At 46.6% G+C, this 21,606-nt stretch overlaps 1 protein-coding gene across 3 annotated transcripts; it reads right to left on the minus strand.

The window, feature by feature from the left end:
- Positions 1-551: 551 nt before the first annotated feature.
- On the minus strand, positions 552-21,603 carry LOC147098134 (uncharacterized). Of its 3 annotated transcripts, XM_085971338.1 has the most exons (7): positions 21,518-21,603; positions 21,236-21,352; positions 20,289-20,396; positions 4,962-5,072; positions 2,716-2,826; positions 1,504-1,660; positions 552-1,097 (listed from the first exon to the last, which is right to left on the minus strand). In XM_085971338.1, the coding sequence occupies exons 2-7, from the start codon at positions 21,267-21,269 to the stop codon at positions 1,094-1,096; spliced, it is 525 nt and encodes a 174-aa protein (XP_085827464.1). In that variant the 5' UTR covers positions 21,270-21,352; positions 21,518-21,603; the 3' UTR covers positions 552-1,093. The 3 variants fall into 3 exon arrangements, with proteins under 3 accessions (XP_085827464.1, XP_085827466.1, XP_085827465.1); XM_085971340.1 differs by lacking the exon at positions 1,504-1,660; XM_085971339.1 differs by lacking the exons at positions 552-1,097; positions 1,504-1,660 and adding an exon at positions 1,714-2,222.
- Between the last annotated feature and the right edge of the window lie 3 nt (positions 21,604-21,606).

Consider the following 21,606-nt stretch of genomic DNA (forward strand, 5'->3'; position numbering starts at 1 on the left):
CTCCATCCTATCACAGACCTTCAGCCTTTTGATCTTTTCATGCCCCCTTTTCCCTGGCTCTTTATTTACTAAAAGCGGTTAATCTCTAACATTTTAAATTTCTGAAGATATCACTGACATGAAACGTTAACTGTTTCTCTTTCCACAGATGCTGCCTGACCTGCTGAGTGGTTCCAGCATTTTCTGTTTTTATTTATAATAATGTTCGCCCTCTGCTGGTGGATACTTGCCATTGCAGTGGTCAGACTGATGGAATAAGCATCGCCACCTGCTGGCGGAAACTGCACGGTACAATCGTTTTGCTGATTGAGTGACCATTGCTCACTGCGGCTGAATAACTGAAGTATTTAGCTTTTAGAATTAAAGTCCAATAACAGTGGCCGTGGAACTCTAATCAGATTCTCCTGGTTTCCCGCCATACGCCGAACTCCCAGGGGCAGGTGTCGTGCAGTAAAACAACATTCGGCTGTATCTAGGGATTGGTGTGTGTTTAGTAATGGGACAAAATAAAAACATGAACATCGACATAGGCACAAATTTCAACCATAACATTTAATAAAATCATTTTTTATTTTTAAACGCTACGTACATCACTTGACCCCTTGCGTGTTCTGAACCATCTTAAATAGAGGATGAAAAATTGAAGCGGTTACAAAATGAAGTTCATATAAACCCTTCAACAATAAACATAGGTTCTTAATCTCTGTTACAGAGTTGATTAATCCACGCAAAGCAGTGGCTTACAGTATTAATATAGACAGAAATTAACCGAATACATTCTTTGTTTTATAATTTTTAATTAAGCAGAACGCAGCCAAAATATAGAGAAAAGCTAAATCTATTTATTTCAAAACAAATTAACATGGCGATTGATAAAATAAAGTGATGTTTATATCGTGACGAAACGCACATTCAACAAATTAACATGGCGATTGATAAAATAAAGTGATGTTTATATCGTGACGAAACGCACATTCAGCATGTTCACACTGTTGGAAAAGTTAATGGACATTCTCTCAGATTTCACACACAATATTTCCCGCTTGTCTGTGACACGCCCCGGGACATCGCATCCGGGATTTTCCGCTGACTTTTACCTGAAAGGGAAAAACAAACACCTTGAGAGAGAGAGGATTAAACATTTCACCAACACACCATACAATCCAATGGACTCGTTTTCACTACTCACAATATTCTCCCTGATATTTCACTTCAATTAGTCTTTTCTTCAAATAATAAATAAACAACATCTTCTCTCTGACAGTTTCAGTATCATTTGCAGTTAAACACACTCCCCACAATCACAGAATTGAATTAATTACAGCCAGTATAATGGGGTGTTTATTCCCACAGTAAATACACAGCATGTTCTCTCTGCTAGTTTCAGTATCACTACCGGTTGAACACACTGCCCATTGTCACACAGTAGAATCCACCCGGGACTGGACATTCCCCAGCACTGGGGCACAAACAATGCAGCAGATAATAAAACATTGCTCTTACCGGCTTGACGTAGATGTAACATTTTGAGCCACACAATCACTGCCCATCGGTGGCGGAATGTCCGGGGTTGTGAACGTGTCACAGTGAACATGGTCATTGTTACCAGGAGTGGAAGCAACCGGTAAACCGGGATCAGTGCGGGTCTGAGAGCTGTACACTGTGGGAGAGACAGATTATGGGTTAATGATGGCGGTAAAACCCGCATCAGTGTGGGTCACATATATCTGTCAATTTGGTGAAGGGGCTGGACTTTGCTGGTCTGTGAGTGGAAGAGAATTGTTTTCTACCCACACCCCCGTGCTGGGTTTTACCGCTGGGTGACAGCAGACGAGGTGCGTCTAATATCCGAGAATCGGGCGGTTCAGTTTGAGCACTGGAATGATTCCTGGTGCGAGTATTAACAAGGAAGATAATCCAAACTGAACAGCATCAGGATCTCTTTTCTAGAACATCCCTGTTCTAGAACACTTCATTTCCTGTAATCACAACATGATCTTAAATCAACCATCGCTCTGTGTCACCGCCGATTGAAAGGGAATTTAAAACAGCGCCAGTCCATTCCTACACAGAGGGCTGGTGACTGCGGGAATGTCAGAGATGTAACTCACCGAGAGTGGAGAGATCACCGCCGGCACTTTTGAGTGCGAGGAGATCATCAGGACTGCCCTGAGTGCCAGTGACTCCAGTCTCAATATCGTCATAGTCGCCCGGAACCGGACCTGGGAGGAAATAGAGATTTCCACTGAAACCAAATGCCAGCACTGAGTGCTCAGAATGATATTATTATAAATCAATCTACCCGGGCCTTGCAGGGCGGGAGAGCGGACCAATGTGGTCTTCGGGTGAAGTGGGGTTATCTGGGGGAATGATTGGACCGTGTCATGTCGGGGTAGTTTAGTCTCCGTTTTAAAGTCACACATTTCCCACTGAATCACCCACCCAACCTGCACACACATTTCACATTTCTCAGCCCATAGAGCCGTGTGAGGAAACACAATGAACTGAATGTTTCCTTCCATTATACCATTGGGGAAATTCGAAATGATTTTGTTTCAAATCCAAACTATTTCCACAATATTTTGTAAATAAGATCACCGTCCAGTACTACAGATCCTTGGCAGTGTTATTTTTCGGCGAGTAAGCTCTGATGTCTTTTAGGTAATAAAGTGTGTGAAGTCCAACAAAGATTGTAGGGAGTGAAAATATACCCACCCTGAATACTGGAGGAGGTCCCTTCAGGATTTTCTGATCCCGGATCAGTGTCACCCAAAATGTCACTAGTGTAATATTCAATCTGATTGAGGGCGTCAATGGAACCCGAAACTGTCAAACACAAAAAATGGATGGTTATTGGAGAGATTTTTAGCACATCGGAGCAGACAACATAATACCTTCATCGTCCCTGTGACAATATCCTGGATTTTGGTAACTGACACCATTGTGGGAGATCATTCACTACAAGGACTGCAGTGGTTCAGGAGAAGGCCCACCACTACCTTATCAGGGTAACTAGAGATGGACCATAAATGCCGGCCCTCCCAAACACAATAACCTGCAGTCCATTAGTACAGGTAATACCTAGGTATCAGAGCAGAGAAAATAGTGTGTAACATAGTCGGTTAGTACAGAGAGAGTGAGCGGGGTTTCCTGATCATGATCGACCTTGGACACGACAGTGGCACACACAGCCCACTCAACAATGCAAAGTCCATCTCATTAATATTTGGGGACTTGTGCCAAAATTGTCCCATAGCTGCACAGACTAACAAGCAACAGCCTGACAAAGTCATACTCAAAGAATCATACCTTAAAGCCATTAGGTAACTCCTCCAACACAAACCGTAGGTTTGTTCTGTCCCACCAGGTGGACAGACCCACCATAAGTGTCGGTACAGTGCTATACATTCGGGAGGAAGTGGCAATGGGATTGCTGAACATTGACTCCAGAACCATGAAGTCTTATGGCTTCAGGTCGAGCATGAGCAAGGAAACCTGCTGATGATTACCAACTACAACCCTCCCTCAGCTGCTGAATCAGTGCTCCTCCATGTTGAACACCACTTGGAAGAAGGACTGAGGGCAGCAAGGGTACAGGATTTACAGAATCAACAGTTCAGATCAAAGCTCTGCAGTCCAGCCACATCCAGTAGTAAATGGTGGTGGATAATTAAACAACTAACGGGAGTAACAGGCTTCATCAGTATCCCCATCCCCCATGATGGCGGAGCCCAGCACGCGAGTTCAAAAGACAAGGCTGAAGCGTTTGCAACCATCTTCAGCCAGAAGTGCCGAGTGGATGATCCATATCGGCCTCCTCCTAGGTCCCCCACCATCACAGAAGCCAGTCTTCAGTCAATTCGATTCACTCCACGTGATATGAGGAAACGGTTGAGTACACTGGATACAGCAATGGCCATGGGCTCTAACAACATGTCGGCTCATGACCTGTGCTCCAGAACTAGCCGCGCCTGAAGCCAAGCTGTCCCAGTACAGCTACAACACTGGCATTTACCCGACAATGTGGAATACTGCCCAGGTTTGACAATTCCCAAAAAGCAGGACAAATCCAATCCGGCCAATTACCGGTCCATCAGTCTACTCTCAATCATCAGCAAAGTAATGGAAGGTGTCACCATTGACCAGTCACATAAATACTATAGCTACAAGAGCAGATCAGAGGCCAGGTATTCTGCGGCGAGTGTCTCATTTCCTGACTGCCCAAAGCCTTTCCACCATCTACAGGGCACAAGTCAGGAGTGTGATGGAATACTCTCCACTTGCCTGGATGAGTGCAGCTCTTGCAACACTCAAGAAGCTCGACACCATCGAGGACAATTCAGCCCGCTTGATTGGCACCCCATCCAGCACCTTATAGATTCTCTCCCTCCACCACCAGCGCCCCGTGGCTCCAGTGTGTACCATCTACAAGATGCACTGCAGCAACTCGCCAAGGCTTCTTAAGCAGCACCTCCCAAACCCGCGACCTCTAAGACCTAGAAGGACAAGGCCAGCAGGCACCAGGGAACACCATCGCCTGCAAGTTCCCCTCCAAGTTGCACACCATTCTGACATGGAAATATATCGACATTACTTCATTGTCCTTGGGCCAAAATCCTGTAACTCACTCTGTAACAGCACAGGGACTCCAGCGGTTCAAGAAGCTGTCTCACCTCCACCTTCTCAAGGGCAATTAGGGATGGACAATAAATGCTGGCCTTTCCAGCGAATCCAGGAACGAAAAAATATTCCATTATACCATTGGGGGAAATTAACATGATTTTGTTTCAAATCCAAATTATTTCTACAATATTTTGTAACTAAAATCACTGTCCGGTACTACGGGTCCCTGACAGTGTCATTCATCGGCAAGTAAGCTCTGTTATCTTTAGTTGTTGGTTTTAGGTAGTAGAAAGCGTGAAGTGCAAAAAAGAGATTGTAGGAAGTAAAAATGTACCCACCTTGAATACTGGAGGAGTTCCCTTCAGGATTTTCTGATCCGGGGTCAGTGTCACCCAAAATGTCACTGGTGTAATATTCAATCTGATTGAGGGAGTCAATGGAACCAGAAACTGTCAAACACAAATAATGGATGGTTATTGGAGAGATTGTTCAGGATATCGGAGCAGACAACATAATGAGCCGGATTTTCCGGGGCCTATGACCGCATACACACAGTGTACATGGTCATAAGTGTCCCACAAGTTCCGTGTTTCCACATGTGATTCACATGCACAAAAACCCAGAATTTGCAATCTGTTGAGATTCTGTTTGACAGATCGTGCTCATCCGCAGGAAATGGACATTCGCTGGCGCAGGGTTTGGCTATTTGCCCAACTACTGTCCAACGAATGCCCACACAACCCTTACACCTGGTACAAGCAGGAGTAAGGCCTTCTTGTACCAGTGTAAGCATTTAAATACATAGTAAAATACATGTATTTAAACATACATAAACCTTTTAAATTAGTTTACGATATTTTTTGCCCCTTGAAAAATGTTTAAATTTATATTTCAAAAAATTAAATTTTCCTTTTAAATGTTTAATTACATTTTATTTGAATTAATTTTGACTATGTGATGATTTATTTTTATTTCAGTTTTGTTAAAATGTATTTTTTAGGGGATTCCTATTATGTTTATGTGGATTCCGTAGTTAAATATTTGTTCTTCAATCAAGATAACAAGAACAGATTATCTGGTCATTATCACATTGCTGTTTGTGGGAGCTTGCTGTGCATAACTTGGCTGCCCCATTTCCCACATTGCAACAGTGACTACACTCCAAAAGTACTTAATTGGCTGTAAAGTGCTTTCAGACGTCCAGTGGTCGTGAAAGGCGCCATATAAATGCATGTCTTTCTTTAAATTGAATCCCCATAAGAATAATGAGAATCACCCTTTGTGCTTTGTTGGGCTGGCCCACCTTATCCCAGGGGCGCTTGCGCACCGCATGTGCTCCTGGGCCTTTACACAGGCATATGCCTGGAGGCCCAGGAGCACAAGTGTCCGAAGGTCCAGAGGCACCAGGTAGGTGCGGAGTTTAATTGTGGTTCAGAGGCAATCGCCTGCGGGAAGCCTCCGACCGCAATTTCCAGCCCAATAGCTTCATCGTCCCTGTGACAATGTGATGGAATTTGGTAACTGACACCATTGTGGTAATCATTCACCACAAGGACTGCAGCGGTTCAAGAGGAACGCCCATCACCACCTTATCAGGGCAAATAAGGATGGACCATAAATGACGGCCCTCGCAGCGGTCAGACACAATGGCCCAGTAATTCGGATGGAAGTGCCGGTTTCTTGCATGCACAGCGCATGCGCAGGAAATCGGCACTTCCGGTCCCCTGAAAGGAGGGGTTAAGAGGTGAAATGCGTGCGACGTATGAGGCAGCGCGTGCGCATTGAACTTCCGGTTTATGACAGGTTTGCCCGTGCGTGAAGGCCTCCACTTTCTACACATTAAAAAAGCAGACGTAAGGACTTCAGTTTAAAAGGTAAGTGGTCAATTAATTAAAATTAGAACATTTTTTCCACAGGTTTATTATTTTTAAATACTGTACAGTAAGGTAAGTGTATTTTTAGCTCCGATTTTTTATAAAATTATTTTTTTCAAAAAATTAAATTTTTGTTTAAAATGGTTATATAATGTTATTTATAGTTGATTTAAATAGTGTGATTTAAAAAAAAATTATTTTAAGGTTATGTACTGTTTTGGGCGCCCGGAGTTTTCATGAGCTTGACAGGTCTTATGTCTAACTCATGAATGGACTTTTGCATCCTCCGATTGGTTGCCCAGTGCTCACGTGATCCCAGCCGACGCATCGAACTAACTACGCCACTGGATCACGCAAGCACAGCGCGCCGGGAGCTGGGGCAGGCCACAGACCAGAAATACACGCAGGCCCAGGCCTCTACTTTCGGCGCGCTATGTAAGTGTAGGTCGGGGGCATGCACCCGCGGGAAGCCCCCGATCCGAATTTCTGGGCCAATAATATATAGTACAGCCCATTAGTACAGGTAATAGGTATCAGAGCAGAGATAATAGTCTATAACATAGTTGTTTAGTACAGAGAGAGAGGGAGCGGGGTTTCCTGATCATGATCCCTCCACAATCCTGCCGTCTCTTTCATTTTCAGAGACTCAAACCGCCGGTGGTGACGGCACAAATTGGACCCCCACCCCACACATGGGTCAGAAAATAGTGCAAGGAGGACAATATCCGATTCGTTCATCCATCTGTTTTTTAATCAAATGATTTATGTTAACGGTTAACTCCCTCCCTAAATATAGCCCAAGACAAATGATTCATCGATTTGATAAGCGTATTGCTCTGATATCCTGAAGCACAATGTGTAAATTAATGTTATAATTCAGAATACAACCTGTTAGAATAAGTCGTATAGAAACAACCAATCAGAGGTTAGGATTTCCTGCGAGGAACATGTTCCAGATACAGGAATCCAGTCACCGAGAGAAATGGAATCTGGGACAATGTGGCTGTCGCCTCATAAGATCAGCGAGTTTTTATGGGATTGATTAAAGGGAATAAAATGAAATGTTAGTGACAGAGACTCCAAGGTCAGCTTACACAGGAAATGATGGCCTGGATTTTCCGCGGCCTATGATGGTGTACACACACCATCGTAAGTTTCCCGCAAGTTCCGGGGTTCCGCCTGTGATGCCCGACAGCCCAGAACTTGCAATCTGTCCAGATTCTGTTTAACAGATCGTTCGAATCTGCAGGAAATTGACATTCACTGCTGCAGAGTTGGACTATTTGCCGAACTACTGCCCAGCGAATGCTCACAAAACCCTTAAACCTGGTAAAAGCAGGGGTAAGGCCTTCTTTTACCTGTGTGCATGTTATTTAAATCTTTAACGTTAGTTTAGGTTATATTTGGACCCTTTAAAATTTTTATATTTATTATACAAAAAATGATTTTAAATGTTTAATTAAATTGAGTTTTAACTAATTTGGAACCTGTGATTATTTATTTTTATTTAAGTGCTGTAAATGCTCTTTCAATTTGCGGTCGGGGGCTTCCCGTGGGCGAATGCCTCCAAAACGCAAGAATAGTGCGAACCGACCTGATGGTCTCGGAGGTTTGGACATTTGCGCTCCTGGGCCTCTCCGCCAACACCTGCGTAAAGGCCCACGTGTCTCAGGTGCACGTGGTTTGTGAGCGCCTCTGGGATCATGTGAGCCGTCCCAAACAATCAGAAAGGCGGATCACCATTCTGCTTATGGGGCTTTAGGTACAGAATCACCATCAGCATGAAAAGGAATCCCCTAAAATGTCAATTACACACCAGTTAAATAAAAACAAATCATTACACGTTCAAAATTAATTAAAATACAATTTCATTAAATATTTAAAACAAAAGTTTAATTTTTTGAAAAATAAATGTAAACGTTTTACGGGTGTTAAAAATAACCTAAACAATTTTTTTTTTTTTTTACCTATAAATAATTTTAAAATATATATTTTAATATTTATTTAAACTCTTACACTGTTAAGAGACGACCTTACCCCTGCTTTTACCAGGGGTAAGAGTTTCACGGGCATTCGCTGGGCAGTAGTTGGGTAAATAGCCCAGCTCTCCGCCAGGGAATGTCCATTTCCGGGGATGTGGTGGATGTCGAGCTGAAACTTGACAGAGCGCAAGTTCCGAGTTTTCGCGCATGCGCATCGAACGTGGAAACCCGGAACTCGGGGGTGAGTTACAGCTGGGTACACACCACGTACTCGGCCAACGGCCCCGGGAAATCTGGGTCATTCTGGTTACGGGGATTCCGTACTGAAATGGATTCCCCAAAAACAAAATAGGAATTCCCCTTTGTGATTGGTTGGACTGGCCCACGTGAACCGCTTGCGCGTCTGGGATACAGGGCTTTTACACAGGTGGACGCCTGCAGGCCCAAGAGCAGAACAGACCAAAGGTCTGGAGGCAGCAGGTAGCTGCGTACTTTGCTTGCGGTCCAGAGTCGTTCGTCTATGGCAAGCCTTCGATCGCAAATTCGAGGCCAATATTATAAAGGAAGGAATGAAGATGATTTCAATCATACGAACATACAAATTAGGAGCAGGAGTAGGCCACTCGGCCCCTCGAGCCTGCTCCGCCAATCAATAAGATCATGGCTGATCTGATTACTCCACATTCCCGCCTACCCCCAATAACCTTTCACCCCTTTGCTTATCAAGAATCTATCTACCTCTGTGTGGTAAACCACTGTTTGTATTCCACTGTGTACATGCCTGGACATGCCTCGGCTGACTCCTCCCACAAGTCCTAGTATAAAGGTGACTGCTCCCCAGCCCTTTGTATTTCTGGACCGGTCGACCACTCGAGGCAGACCTTCATTCTTTTGTTAATAAAAGCCTTTAGTTACTCTCTTAACTCTCAGTCTTTTATGAGTAATTGATAGCGCATCAATTTTATTAACAAAATTTTTATAATGGAGAAGATCCTCACACCAGCATGCCTGGACTTAGATCATCGGGAGGCGGACTCATCCACCAAGTTTACTCACTGGCTTAGGTGTTTTGAAAAATTCCTGACCGCCTCCGCAGCAATCAAATCGGACGAGGACAAACTAGATGTCCTGACCTCCAAAGTGAACCACCGAGTGTACTCGGTCATCCAAGACGCGACCTCGTACACGGACGCTATCAAGCTCCTCAAGGACCAGTACACGTGCCCAGTGAATGAAGTGTACGCCAGGCACCTTCTGGGGAGTCGTAAACAACAACCTGGGGAATCGACCGTGGAATACCTTCAGGCACTGTCTGTGCTTGGCCGGGCCTGTGGTTGTAAGGATGTAAAGGCCGCCGTGTACACAGAGGAACTTATCCGGGACGCTTTTGTAGCGGGCCACAGATCCAATTACACCCGACCTCGACCTCAACAAGGCCTCTGAACTCGCACTATCATTGGATGCAGCCTACCGGGGCATGGATGCCTACTCCTCTGCACCGTGGACGCCGCGGGGAATGACAGCCTGGGACACGGTAGGACCACCTCATAGCGCCGTGCCACCCCAGCCACACCCCAGCAATGGCCCAACGACCGCAGCAGTGTCCCAAGGCCAGACAGCAGTGCCCCAAGGCCAGAAATGCTACTTCTGTGGCCAGGCAAAACACCCCAGAGCGCGCTGCCCGGCGAAAAACGCGATCTGCTCGGGCTGCGGGAAGAAGGGACACTACGCTAGCGTCTGCAGGGCCAAAGCCACCCCGAACCCCAGCAGCGCCGCGTGTGGGCCATGCGGGCCGCCATCTTGGGCCTCCCCGGCCATGTGCGAACCACCGGTACAGCAGCCATTTTGGACGCCTCCAGCCACATGGGGATCATGGACGCTGCCATCTTGGATGACAGCCGGAACGCAGCAGGCCCCCAACACCGCCTCATCTGATACCCGCAGCGACACACCGACCCCTGCGCTGGCATCCGTTACACTGGACCAAGCGAGACCGCACCAGCTGGCCAGTTCCACAATGGACATTAAGGTAAATGGTCACGATACAATCTGCCTTTTTGACTCTGGGAGCACAGAGAGCTTCATCCACCCCGACACGGTGCGGCGTTGCTCTCTCCCAGTCCTGCCTGCACACCAGCGGATTTCTATGGCCTCCGAGTCCCAGTCGGCGGACATCGGCGGCTACTGCGTGGTGACACTCGTAGTAGACGGGACCGTGTACGATCATTTTAAACTTCTGGTCCTGCCCGACCTCTGCACTGCCGTCCTGCTGGGGTTAGATTTTCAGTGCCACCTTAAAAGTGTTACGATGGCGTACGGTGGACCCCTACCCCCACTCACAGTCCGCAGCCAGCAGCTTCCAAATTGCCCGCCGCGCACCAGGTGCAACCTCTCCACACTCAGAGTCACCCCCCCACCACTGTTTGCTAACCTCACCCCCGACTGTAAGCCCATCGCCACAAAGAGCAGGCGATACAGTGCCGGGGACAGGGTTTTCATTAAAACCGAAGTGGAGCGGCTCCTGAAGGAAGGGATTATTGAGGGCAGCACCAGCCCCTGGCGAGCCCAGGTTGTGGTCGTTAAGACCGTCGAGAAGCAGCGCCTGGTCATCGACTACAGCCAGACAATAAATCGCTACACCCTGCTAGACGCCTACCCACTCCCCCGCATAGCTGATATGGTCAACCAGATCACGCAGTACCGCGTCTTCTCGACCATTGACCTGAAATCAGCATACCACCAGCTCCCTATCTGCCCTGAGGACCGCCAGTATACTGCCTTTGAGGCAAACGGCCGCCTCTATCACTTCCTTAGGGTTCCCTTTGGCGTCACCAACGGGGTCTCCGTCTTCCAAAGGGAGATGGACCGGATGGTAGATCAAAATGCGTTGCAGGCCACTTTCCCATATCTGGACAATGTGACCATCTGGGGCCGTGACGTGCAGGACCATGACGCAAACCTCGAAAAATTCCTCCGCACCGCCAAACTCCTGGACCTGACATATAACAAGGAGAAGTGCATATTCCGCACAAACCGCCTCGCCATCCTTGGCTGTGTTGTGGAACACGGAGTCATCGGCCCCGACCCCGACCGGATGCGTCCCCTTATGGAACTCCCACTGCCCCAAGGCCCTGAAGAGGTGCCTAGGGTTTTTCTCCTATTACGCCCAGTGGGTCCCCTACTATGCGGACAAGGCCCGTCCGCTGATCAAGTCCACCTCTTTTCCCTTGATGGCAGAGGCCCGCTTAGCCTTCCACCGTATCAAGGAGGACATTGCCAAAGCCACCATGCATGCAGTGGACGAATCCATCCCCTTCCAGGTGGAAAGCGACGCTTCCGACTTTGCCCTGGCCGCTACCCTCAATCAGGCGGGGTGACCCGTGGCCTTCTTTTCACGAACCCTCCAAGGCCCGGAGACCAGACACTCCGCTGTTGAGAAGGAGGCCCAGGCGATTGTGGAGGCTGTGCATCATTGGAGGCACTACCTGGCCGGAAAACGATTTACCCTGCTCACTGACCAGCGTTCAGTTGCTTTCATGTTTAACAACAAGCAGAGGGGCAAAATCAAAAATGACAAGATCTTGAGGTGGAGAATCGAACTTTCCACCTACAATTACGAGATCTTGTACCGGCCCGGGAAGCTCAATGAACCCCCGGATGCGCTATCGTGTGGCACCTGCGCCAGCGTGCAGATCGATAGACTGCGGGCCCTCCACAATGACCTCTGCCACCCGGGGGTCACCAGGTTCTTCCACTTCATCAAGGCCCGCAACCTGCCTTACTCTATTGAGGAGGTCAGGACCATGACCAGGAAGTGCCAAGTCTGCGCTGAGTGCAAACCGCACTTTTATAGACCAGACAGGGCCCACCTGATAAAAGCCACTCGCCCCTTCGAGCGCCTGAGCGTTGATTTTAAAGGGCCTCTCCCCTCCTCCGACCGCAATGTGTACTTCCTCAATATTATTGATGAGTACTCCCGTTTCCCGTTCGCCATCCCCTGCCCGGACATGACCAGTGCCACGGTCATTAAATGTCTGAACGACCTCTTCACCCTGTTCGGTTTCCCCAGCTATATCCATAGCGACCGGGGCTCATCGTTTATGAGCGATGAACTCCGTCAGTACCTACTAACTAGGGGTATTGCCACAAGCAGGACCACCAGTTACAACCCCCGGGGGAACGGACAGGTGGAAAGAGAAAATGCGACAGTTTGGAAGGCCGCCCTGCTAGCCTTAAAGTCTAGGGGCCTTCCAACCTCCCGCTGGCAGGATGTGCTCCCCGATGCGCTCCACTCTATTTGGTCACTGCTCTGCACTGCCACTAATGCCACCCCCCATGAGAAAATGTTTGTCTTCCCAAGGAAGTCCACATCGGGGACATCGGTACCGCCATGGCTGACGTCCCCAGGGCCGGTCCTACTGAGAAGACACGTGAGGACCCATAAAACGGACCCCCTGGTTGAGAGGGTCGACCTCCTCCACGCCAACCCCCAGTATGCTTACATTGCATACCCAGACGGGCGGGAGGACACAGTCTCCATAAGAGACCTTGCACCCTCGGGGGCCGCAGTAACCCACTACTCACTACCACCCCCCCCCCACGATCCGATATCCAGCCCCAGCAGACGGCAGGCCTGGGCCCCGCGACCCGCTCGACATCTACGAGGACGACATGCCTGTGCCACAGCCTACGCAGGACTCGACGCCGGAAGCTCCACTACCCCTGCCGTCGCCACGCCAATCACAGCGGCAGACAAGACCTCCGGAGAGACTCCAATACACTAACTTTTAATACACTTCACCCCGCCGGACTCAATTTTAAACAAGGGGTGAATGTGGTAAACCACTGTTTGTATTCCACTGTGTACATGCCTGGACATGCCTCGGCTGACTCCTCCCACAAGTCCTAGTATAAAGGTGACTGCTCCCCAGCCCTTTGTATTTCTGGACCGGTCGACCACTCGAGGCAGACCTTCATTCTTTTGTTAATAAAAGCCTTTAGTTACTCTCTTAACTCTCAGTCTTTTATGAGTAATTGATAGCGCATCACTCTGTCTTAAAAATTTTCAAAAACTCAGCTTCCACTGCCCTTGAGGAAGAGAGTTCCAAAGACTCGCGACCCTCTGTGAGAAACAAAATTCTCCTCATCTCTGTTTTAAACAGTGACCCCTAGTTCTCGATTCCCCCACAAGAGGAAACACGCTCTCCACGTTCACCCTGTCCAGACCCCTCAGGATCTTATTGTTTAAAATAGTTATTTTATGTAATTTATAGTTACTTTAAAAATTTGATTCAAAGAAATGTATTTGAAGTTTTAGTTATGTTTTGGGGCTGAACTGTATTCATGGATTTGACAGGTCTTCCTGTCAAATCTATGAATAGAAATTCCCTGCTACGATTGGCTGTCCATGGCCCACGTGACCCCAGGGGACGCTTTGAACTAACTGCACCCCTGGGATACACAAGCACTGTGCGCCAACAGCTGGAAGAGGCCCAGGATCGGAATACAACGCGGGCACACAGCACAACAGCTGGCAGGCTAGGTAAGTGCAGGTCAGAGGCTTGCAACTGCAGGAAGCCTCTGACCCCAATTTCTGGGCCATAATGGCCCAGAAATTCGGGTCTCCATGGTTGAGTATGCACGGGGTACTCACTCGTAGGCCCAATGGAAGTGCCGGTTTCATAACATAAGGACATAAGTAGGAGGAGCAGGAGTAGGCCATACGGCCCCTCGGGCCTGCTCCGCCATTCAATAGGATCATGGCTGATTCGAACTTTGACTCACGTCCACTTCCCTGCCCTCTCCCTGTAACCCCTTATTCCTTTATCAGCTAGGAAACTGTCTATCTCCGTTTTAAATTTATTTAATGTCACAGCTTCCACAACTCTGAGGTAGCAGATTCCATAAATTTACTACCCTCTGAGTGAAGAAGTTTCTCCTCATCTCAGTTTTGAAAGAGCAGCCCCTTATTCTAAGATTATGCCCCCTAGTTCTAGTCTCACCCATCAATGGAAAAATCCTCACCGCATCCACCCAATCAAGCCCCCTCAATCTTATATGTTTCAATAAGATCGCCTCTCATTCTTCTGAATTCCAATGAGTAGAGGCCCAATCTACTCAAACTTTCCTCACAAGTCAACCCCCTCATCTCTGGAATCAACCGAGTGAACCTTCTGTGAACTGCCTCAAGAGCAATTATAACTTTTCTTAAATATGGAAACCAAAACTGTACGCAGTATTCCAGGTGTGGCGTCACCAGTACCCTGTATAACTGCAGCATGACTTCCCTGCTTTTATACTCCATCCCCCTTGCAATAAAAGCCAAGATTCCATTGGCCTTCCTGATTACCTGCTGTACCTTCATACTAACCTTCTGTGTTTCATGCACCAGGACCCCCAGATCCCTTTGTACTGTAACACTTTGCAGTTTCTCTCCATTTAGATAATAACTTGCTCTTTGATTTTTTCTGCCAAAGTGCATAACCTCACACTTTCCAACATTATATTCCATCTGCCAATTTTTTGCCCACGCACTTCGCCTGTCTATGTCCTTTTGCAGGTTTTTTATGTCCTCCTCACTCACTGCTTTCCCTCCCATCTTTGTATCGTCGGCAAACTTGGATACGTTGCACTCGGTCCCTTCCTCCTAATCGTTAATATAGATTGTAAAGAGTTGGGGTCCCAGCACTGACCCCTGCGGAAAACCACTAGTTATTGATTGCCAACCCGAGAATGAACCATTTATCCCAACTCTCTATTTTCTGTTGGATAGCTAATCTTCCACCCATGCCAGTATATTGCCCCCAAACCCGTGATTTTTTATCTTGTGCAGTAATCTTTTTTGCGGCACCTTGTCAAATGCCTTTTGGAAGTCCAAATACACCACATCCACTGGTTCCCCTTTATCCACCCTGTTTGTTACGTCCTCAAAGAATTCGAGAAAATTTGTCAAACATGGCTTCCCCTTCGTAAAACCATGCTGACTCTGTCTGATTAAATTTTGCTTATCCAAATGTCCTGTTACTGCTTCCTTAATAATGGACTCCAACATTTTACCAACCACAGATGTTAGGCTAACTGGTCTATAGTTTACAGCCTTATGTCTGCCTCCCTTTTTAAATAAGGGCGTTACATTAGCAGTTTTCCAATCTGCAAGGACATTTCCTGAATCCAGGGAGTTTTGGAAAATTACCACCAATGCATCCACAATCCCTACCGTTACTTCTCTCAAGACCCTAGGATGCAAGCCATCAGGTCCAGGGGATTTATCCGCCTTTAGTCCCATTATCTTACTGAGTACCACCTCCTTAGTGATTTTAATCATGTTTTGCTCCTCCGCCCCCTATAGCTCCCTGTTTGTCCAGTGTTGGGATATTTTTAGTGTCCTCTACTGTAAAGACTGATACAAAATATTTGTTCAGCGTTTTTGCCAACTCCATGTTCCCCACCACTAATTTTCTGGTCTCGACCTCTAAGGGAGCAACATTCACTTCAGCCACCCTTATTCTTTTTATATAGCTGTAGAAACTCTTGCTATCTGATTTTATATTTTTTGCTAGTTTAGTTTCATAATCTATCTTCGCTTTCTTAATTAATCTTTTAGTTATTCTTTGCTGGCTTTCAAATGCTTCCCCATCTTCTATCCTCCCACTAGATCTGGCTACTTTATATGCCCTTGTTTTCAGTCGGATACTATCCTTTACTACTTTACATAGCCACGGATGGCTGTCTTTTCTTTTATGCCCCTTTTTCCTCACTGGAATATATTTTTCTTGAAAGTTGTGAAATATCTCCTTGAATGTACACCACTGCTCATGTACCATCTTACACTTTAATCTATTTTCCCAGTCCACTTTAGTCAACTCTGCTCTCATACCTTCATAGACTCCTTTATTTAAGCTTAGTACGCTGGTTTGAGTTCCAAATCTCACCCTCCAACTGAATTTGGAATTCAAACAGGTTATGGTCACTCATTCCAAGGGGATCTTTTACTAGGACATTTTTAATTAATCCTGTCTCATTACACAGGACCAGATCTAAGATTGCCTGCCCCCTGATTGGTTCAGTTACATACTGCTCAAGGAACCCGTCCCTAATGCACTCTATGAACTCTTCCTCAAGGCTGCTCTGCCCAATTTGATTTGTCCAGTCAATATGAAAATTAAAATCCCCCATGATTATAGCTGTTCCCTAATTACAAGCCCCAACTATTTCCTGATTTATACTCGGACCAACAGAGTTGCAAATGTTAGGAGGCCTATAGACTACGCCCACTAGTGACTTTTTCCCCTTATTAATCCTTATGTCCACCCAAACTGTTTCACTATCCTGATCCTTTTACACAATATCATTTCTCACTATTGCAGTGATTCCATCCTTTATTAACATAGCCACCCCACCTCCCTTTCCATCCTGTCTGTCCTTCCTAATTGTCAAATACCCCTGGATGTTTAGTTCCCAGTCATGGTCACCTTGCAGCCATGTTTCTGTAACGGCCACCAGGTCATACTCATGTGTAGTTATGTGTACCATCAACTCGTCCATGTTTTTTTTACAAATGCTGCGTGCAGTTAAAGAACTTTTAAATATGTTATGTGACAATTTATTCCTGCTTTTGCCCCCTTTACTACTCTACCTTTATCTTTATACATTCTGTCCCTTCCTGACACGCTCTGGTTTTTAATTCCCCCACTGCTACCTTGCTCTATTGCCCTCTCCACTGACATTTTTATTTTTCGCTCTTTTGAAAACGCCCCGCCACTAATTAGTTTAAAGCTCTCTGTACAGCCCTAGTTATTCGATTTGCAAGGTTTCTAGTCCCAGCACTGGCCAAGTGAAGTCCATCCCAATGGAACAGCTCTCTCCCGTCCCAGTACTGGTGCCAGTGTCCCAAGAAGCAAAACCCATTTCTCCCACACCAGTCTTTGAGCCACGCACTTAACTCTCTGATTTTATTTACCCTAGCCAAATTTGCTCGTGGCTCAAGTAGTAATCCAGAGATTATTACCCTTGTGGTTCTGCTTTATAATTTGGCCCCTAGCTGCTCATACTCCCTCAGCAGAACCTCTTTCCTTGTCCTATTTCTGTTGTTGGTATCAACATGGACCACGACAACCGGATCCTCCCCCTCCCACTCCACGTTTCTCTCCAGCCCAGAGGAGATGTCCTTAACCCTGGCTCTGGGCAGGCAACACAGCCTTCAGGACTCTTGCTCTCGGCTGCAAAGAACCCTATATATCCCCCTAATGATACTATCCCCTACGACTACAACATTTCTTTTTACTCCCCCCCCACTTGAATGGCCCCTCGTTCCACGGTGCTGTGGCCAGGTTGCTCATCCTCCCTGCAGTCCCTGATCCTGTCCTCACAGGGAGTAAGAGCCTCGAACCTGTTGGACAAGAGCAAGGGCTGCGGCTCCTCCAACACTACCTCCTGGATCCCCATACCTGCCTCACTCAGACACACCCTCCTGTCCCTGACCACGGAATGCATCTGAATTAGTTAATCTCATTGCTGTAACTACTTCCTGGAACACAGAGTCCAGGTAATACTCCCCCTCACTGATGTGTTGCAATATTTCAAGCTCGGACTCCAGCTGATCAACACGGAGCCAGAGTTCCTCGAGCAGCCAACACTTACTGCAAATGTGATCACCGTGAGAATCAATGGTGTCCACCAGCTCCCACATATTGCAGCAGTAAAACATCACCTGCTCTGCCATTCTATGTAATTAATTAAATTTATTATTATTATTTTTAAATGCCCTCTGCCCCGATTCTAGATGATGAATATCACACCTCTATTTAATTGAACTTACCAACTTATAAAGGTTTTCAAAGGGAAGGAAAAGTACTCACCAACCAGCCAATCACCTACCAGCTTGGCTGTGATGTCACTTTTGAATTCTGACCTCCCTTTGGAATGTTGCCTGTTGAGCCTGTTTAGGCTGCCTCGCCTCACTGCTCCAACTCGACTCAACACCCGCTGCTGCTCCCGGCTGCCTCGACTGGGCCTCGCCTCGCTGCTCCGCCTCCGCGATGTCTGCTAATCTGGAGACCAAACTCCCAATGCACTGCGCATGCATGGGAAACCACCACTTCCGTTCCTCTGAATGCAGAGGTTCAGAGGTCGAATGCGTGCATGGAGAAGCTGCACGTGCGCATCAAACTTAGCTTTCTTTTTACCGTTTTTTCCGTGAGGGTATGTCTGCAGAATTTAGAAATGTAAAAAGCAGGTGTAAGGCCTGCTTTTTACAAGGTAAGTGGTGAATTAATTAAATTTAGAACATTTTTTCCACAGGTTTATTATTTTTAAATACTTTAAAGCAAGGTAAGTTTATTTTTAGCCCCGTTAGAAGATAAAATAATTTTTTTCAAAAATTTAAGTTATTGTTTAGAATAGTTATTTCATGTAGTTTACTTTATTTAAAAAATGTGATAGTTTTTAAAAATTTATTTGAAGGTTGAGTGCTATTTTGGGGCCGTAGTATTTATAAGTCTTGACAGCACTTCCTGTCAAGACTTATGAATGGAGCAATCCCTGCTCTGATTGGCTGCCCATGGTCCACGTGATCCCAGGTGATGCATCAAACTAACTGCGCCCCTGGGACACGCAAGCACTGCGCGCCAGCAGCTGGACCAGGCCCCGGATCGGAATCCCACGGGGTCCTACAGCTCAATGGCCGGCGTGCAAGCTAAGTGCAGGTCGGGGGCTTACACCCGCGGGAAGCCCCCGACACGAATGTCTGGACAAAAACAAGAATTCAATTTTTTGAAAAAATTAATTACGGTTTCTAACGGGGCTAAAAATAAACTTACCTTTCTTTAAAGTATTTAAAAATAATAAACCTGTGGAAAAATGTTTTAATCTTACTTAATTCACCACTTACCTTGTTAAAAGCAGGCCTTGCGACTGCTTTGGAAAAGGGTAGCTCCTGGAGACTTACCCTCTCGGAGAAACCTGCAAAAAAGAAGGAAGTTCACGGCATACGTGCTGCCACTCCAGCACATGCGTTCGACCTGTGAATCCCTTCCTTTAAGGGAACGGAAGTTCCGGTTTCCCACGCATTCGCAGTGCATGCACGAAACCGGCCCTTTCGTTGGGCCTACATGTGCGTACCCCATGCGTACTCACCCGTGGGGAGCAGCAGTCCTGGTCCTATATATATATATATATAGATAGGTTTCAATCAAGTCAGCTCTTACTCTTCTAAACTCCAGTGGATACAAGCCTAGCCTGTCCAAGCTTTCCTCATAAGACAACCCGCCCATTCCAGGTATCAGTCTAATAAACCTTCTCTGAACTGCTTCCAACGCATTTACATCCTTCCTTAAATAAGGAGACCAATACTGTACACAGTACTCCAGATGTGATCTCACCAATGCCCTGTATTACTAAGGCATAACCTCCATACTTTTGTATCGATCTGTGACTTCGGGTGATGTTTGAGTGAATATAAAATAAAGAATACAATCAGCCGATGGGTTTATTAGTCCTGGGCTCAGATATCTGAGGAAGTCCGTGTGGAGCCGGTGGGAAATGGAAACAGCGTCTCTGCTCGCTATTTACAAACAACCCGTAAACCCGTTCTTTGACAAATACCGACCAGTGGGAATCTTCCCCAAACCATTGCTGCTCTCACTATACACACGGACACAGAGACACTGTCATTGTGATAGGACTCCTTCACATGGGGGCAGTGAGTGGACTGCTCATCGTGTCCAGTCAGTACATTGTCCATTAAAAGGGGTATTTAAGGGGAGGTGACACTTCTCCAGTGAAGATTCGGTATCAAACGGAAAATACAGACCTGAACCCTGGGTCTGAGCGGAATCCTCGCCAGGTGGAAAATTCACAATCTCTTCATAAGTTGCTTGGTACAAACCAGCAGGCGACTCCCTGCCGTGAGTGACAGCACCTGTTGGAGCGAGGGCGGGGAGATTAACATTTTGATTCACTCAACGCGCGTTTCACAGGAATTCATCTGCAAATAAATCCAACTAACAGATATAGTGATAGTCAAGGGCCAGAATTAGTTAGCGTGAATTTGGAGTTTAGTTGTGTGTGTGATTCCGTGTGTGTGTCTGTGTCTCTGTACAGACACATGTTCACCTCCAGCAGGCTGCGGCCAGTTGTATTGACCTCGGGAAGAGGGAATGAGGGGGTATCAGGAGAAATGAACTCCAGTTGGTCGCTCGATTACGGGGCCACACAGGGAGTTCAGCTGAAGAGAAGCTGGGTGAAATTGACTGATCTCTGCGGACAGCATCAGTTTGGAAGCACAAGTGAGGAGCTGATGGTTCTTTGCCATGTCCTGTCAGTGTGAGAGGAGCCTTGCTGTGTACACAGAGCAGGAGTGTGTTGTGTGGGTGAGATATTTGTGGAAATGTTGTGTTGGGATGTAGAATAATCAGCGGAGAATGCAGAAAGTCCTATAAAACTGTCACTTCTCAAAAAGGTGGAGAGAACCCTGTCAAAGAGTTTGAGATTGGGCATCCGGACCCAGAAACTGAAGGGGTGGAACGGATACCCAATGGATAAAGGAAGAATAACAGACCAATCAATAAATAGAGATCACAGAGAACGGGCGAGGCCATCGAGGAATTTGAAAACAAGGATAAGAATTTTGAAATCGAGGCGCTGCTTAACCGGGAGCCAATATCCGCCATATGGAAAAGTGCAATTAACTGGAGACTCGCCAGGATATGAAGCGATCTGAGATCAAGCGTTAGTTCAGTTTTAAGATTTCTGCCTCACCTCTTCTTGTTGCCTTTCTCTGTATTACCGCCATCAGTGCGATCAGCTCACAGATTAGAAGTACCCCGAGGGTTATGCAGATGGCAACAGGGATGGAGGTGGTTTTACCTCCCTGTCCTAATCACAAGATTGCAGAAAGATTTAACAGACACAGTCCGCCTTATATTTTAAAAATGTTCCAGTCAATTTGAAACCGCTCACGTTATCTTCAGAAATTAACAAAACCAAGAACATGTCAAAAACACCAATACCACTAATAATAGTACCATTAATGGAAAGTACCTGCAGGTGTGGACGGAGAAGCAGTAGGAGGCAAATCGAGTCCTGTGGAATATATTGTACAAACATTTCATCAACTTCAAACATTAGCA

Source organism: Somniosus microcephalus, chromosome 30 (assembly GCF_052327205.1).
Source record: "Somniosus microcephalus isolate GS21.2 chromosome 30, FLI_Smic_1.0, whole genome shotgun sequence".
Classification (NCBI taxonomy): domain Eukaryota; kingdom Metazoa; phylum Chordata; class Chondrichthyes; order Squaliformes; family Somniosidae; genus Somniosus; species Somniosus microcephalus.

What these genes read in the sequence shown, in the direction of transcription:
- LOC147098134 (XM_085971338.1), bottom strand. Translation starts at nt 21,269, where the DNA reads ATGGCGGTAATACAGAGAAAGGCAACAAGAAGAG. An exon ending in CGCTCAGACCCAGGGTTCAG is followed by an intron (nt 5,073 to 20,288) that starts GTCTGTATTTTC and finishes TGTGTTTGACAG; the next exon opens with TTTCTGGTTCCATTGACTCC. An exon ending in GAACTCCTCCAGTATTCAAG is followed by an intron (nt 2,827 to 4,961) that starts GTGGGTACATTT and finishes TGTGTTTGACAG; the next exon opens with TTTCGGGTTCCATTGACGCC.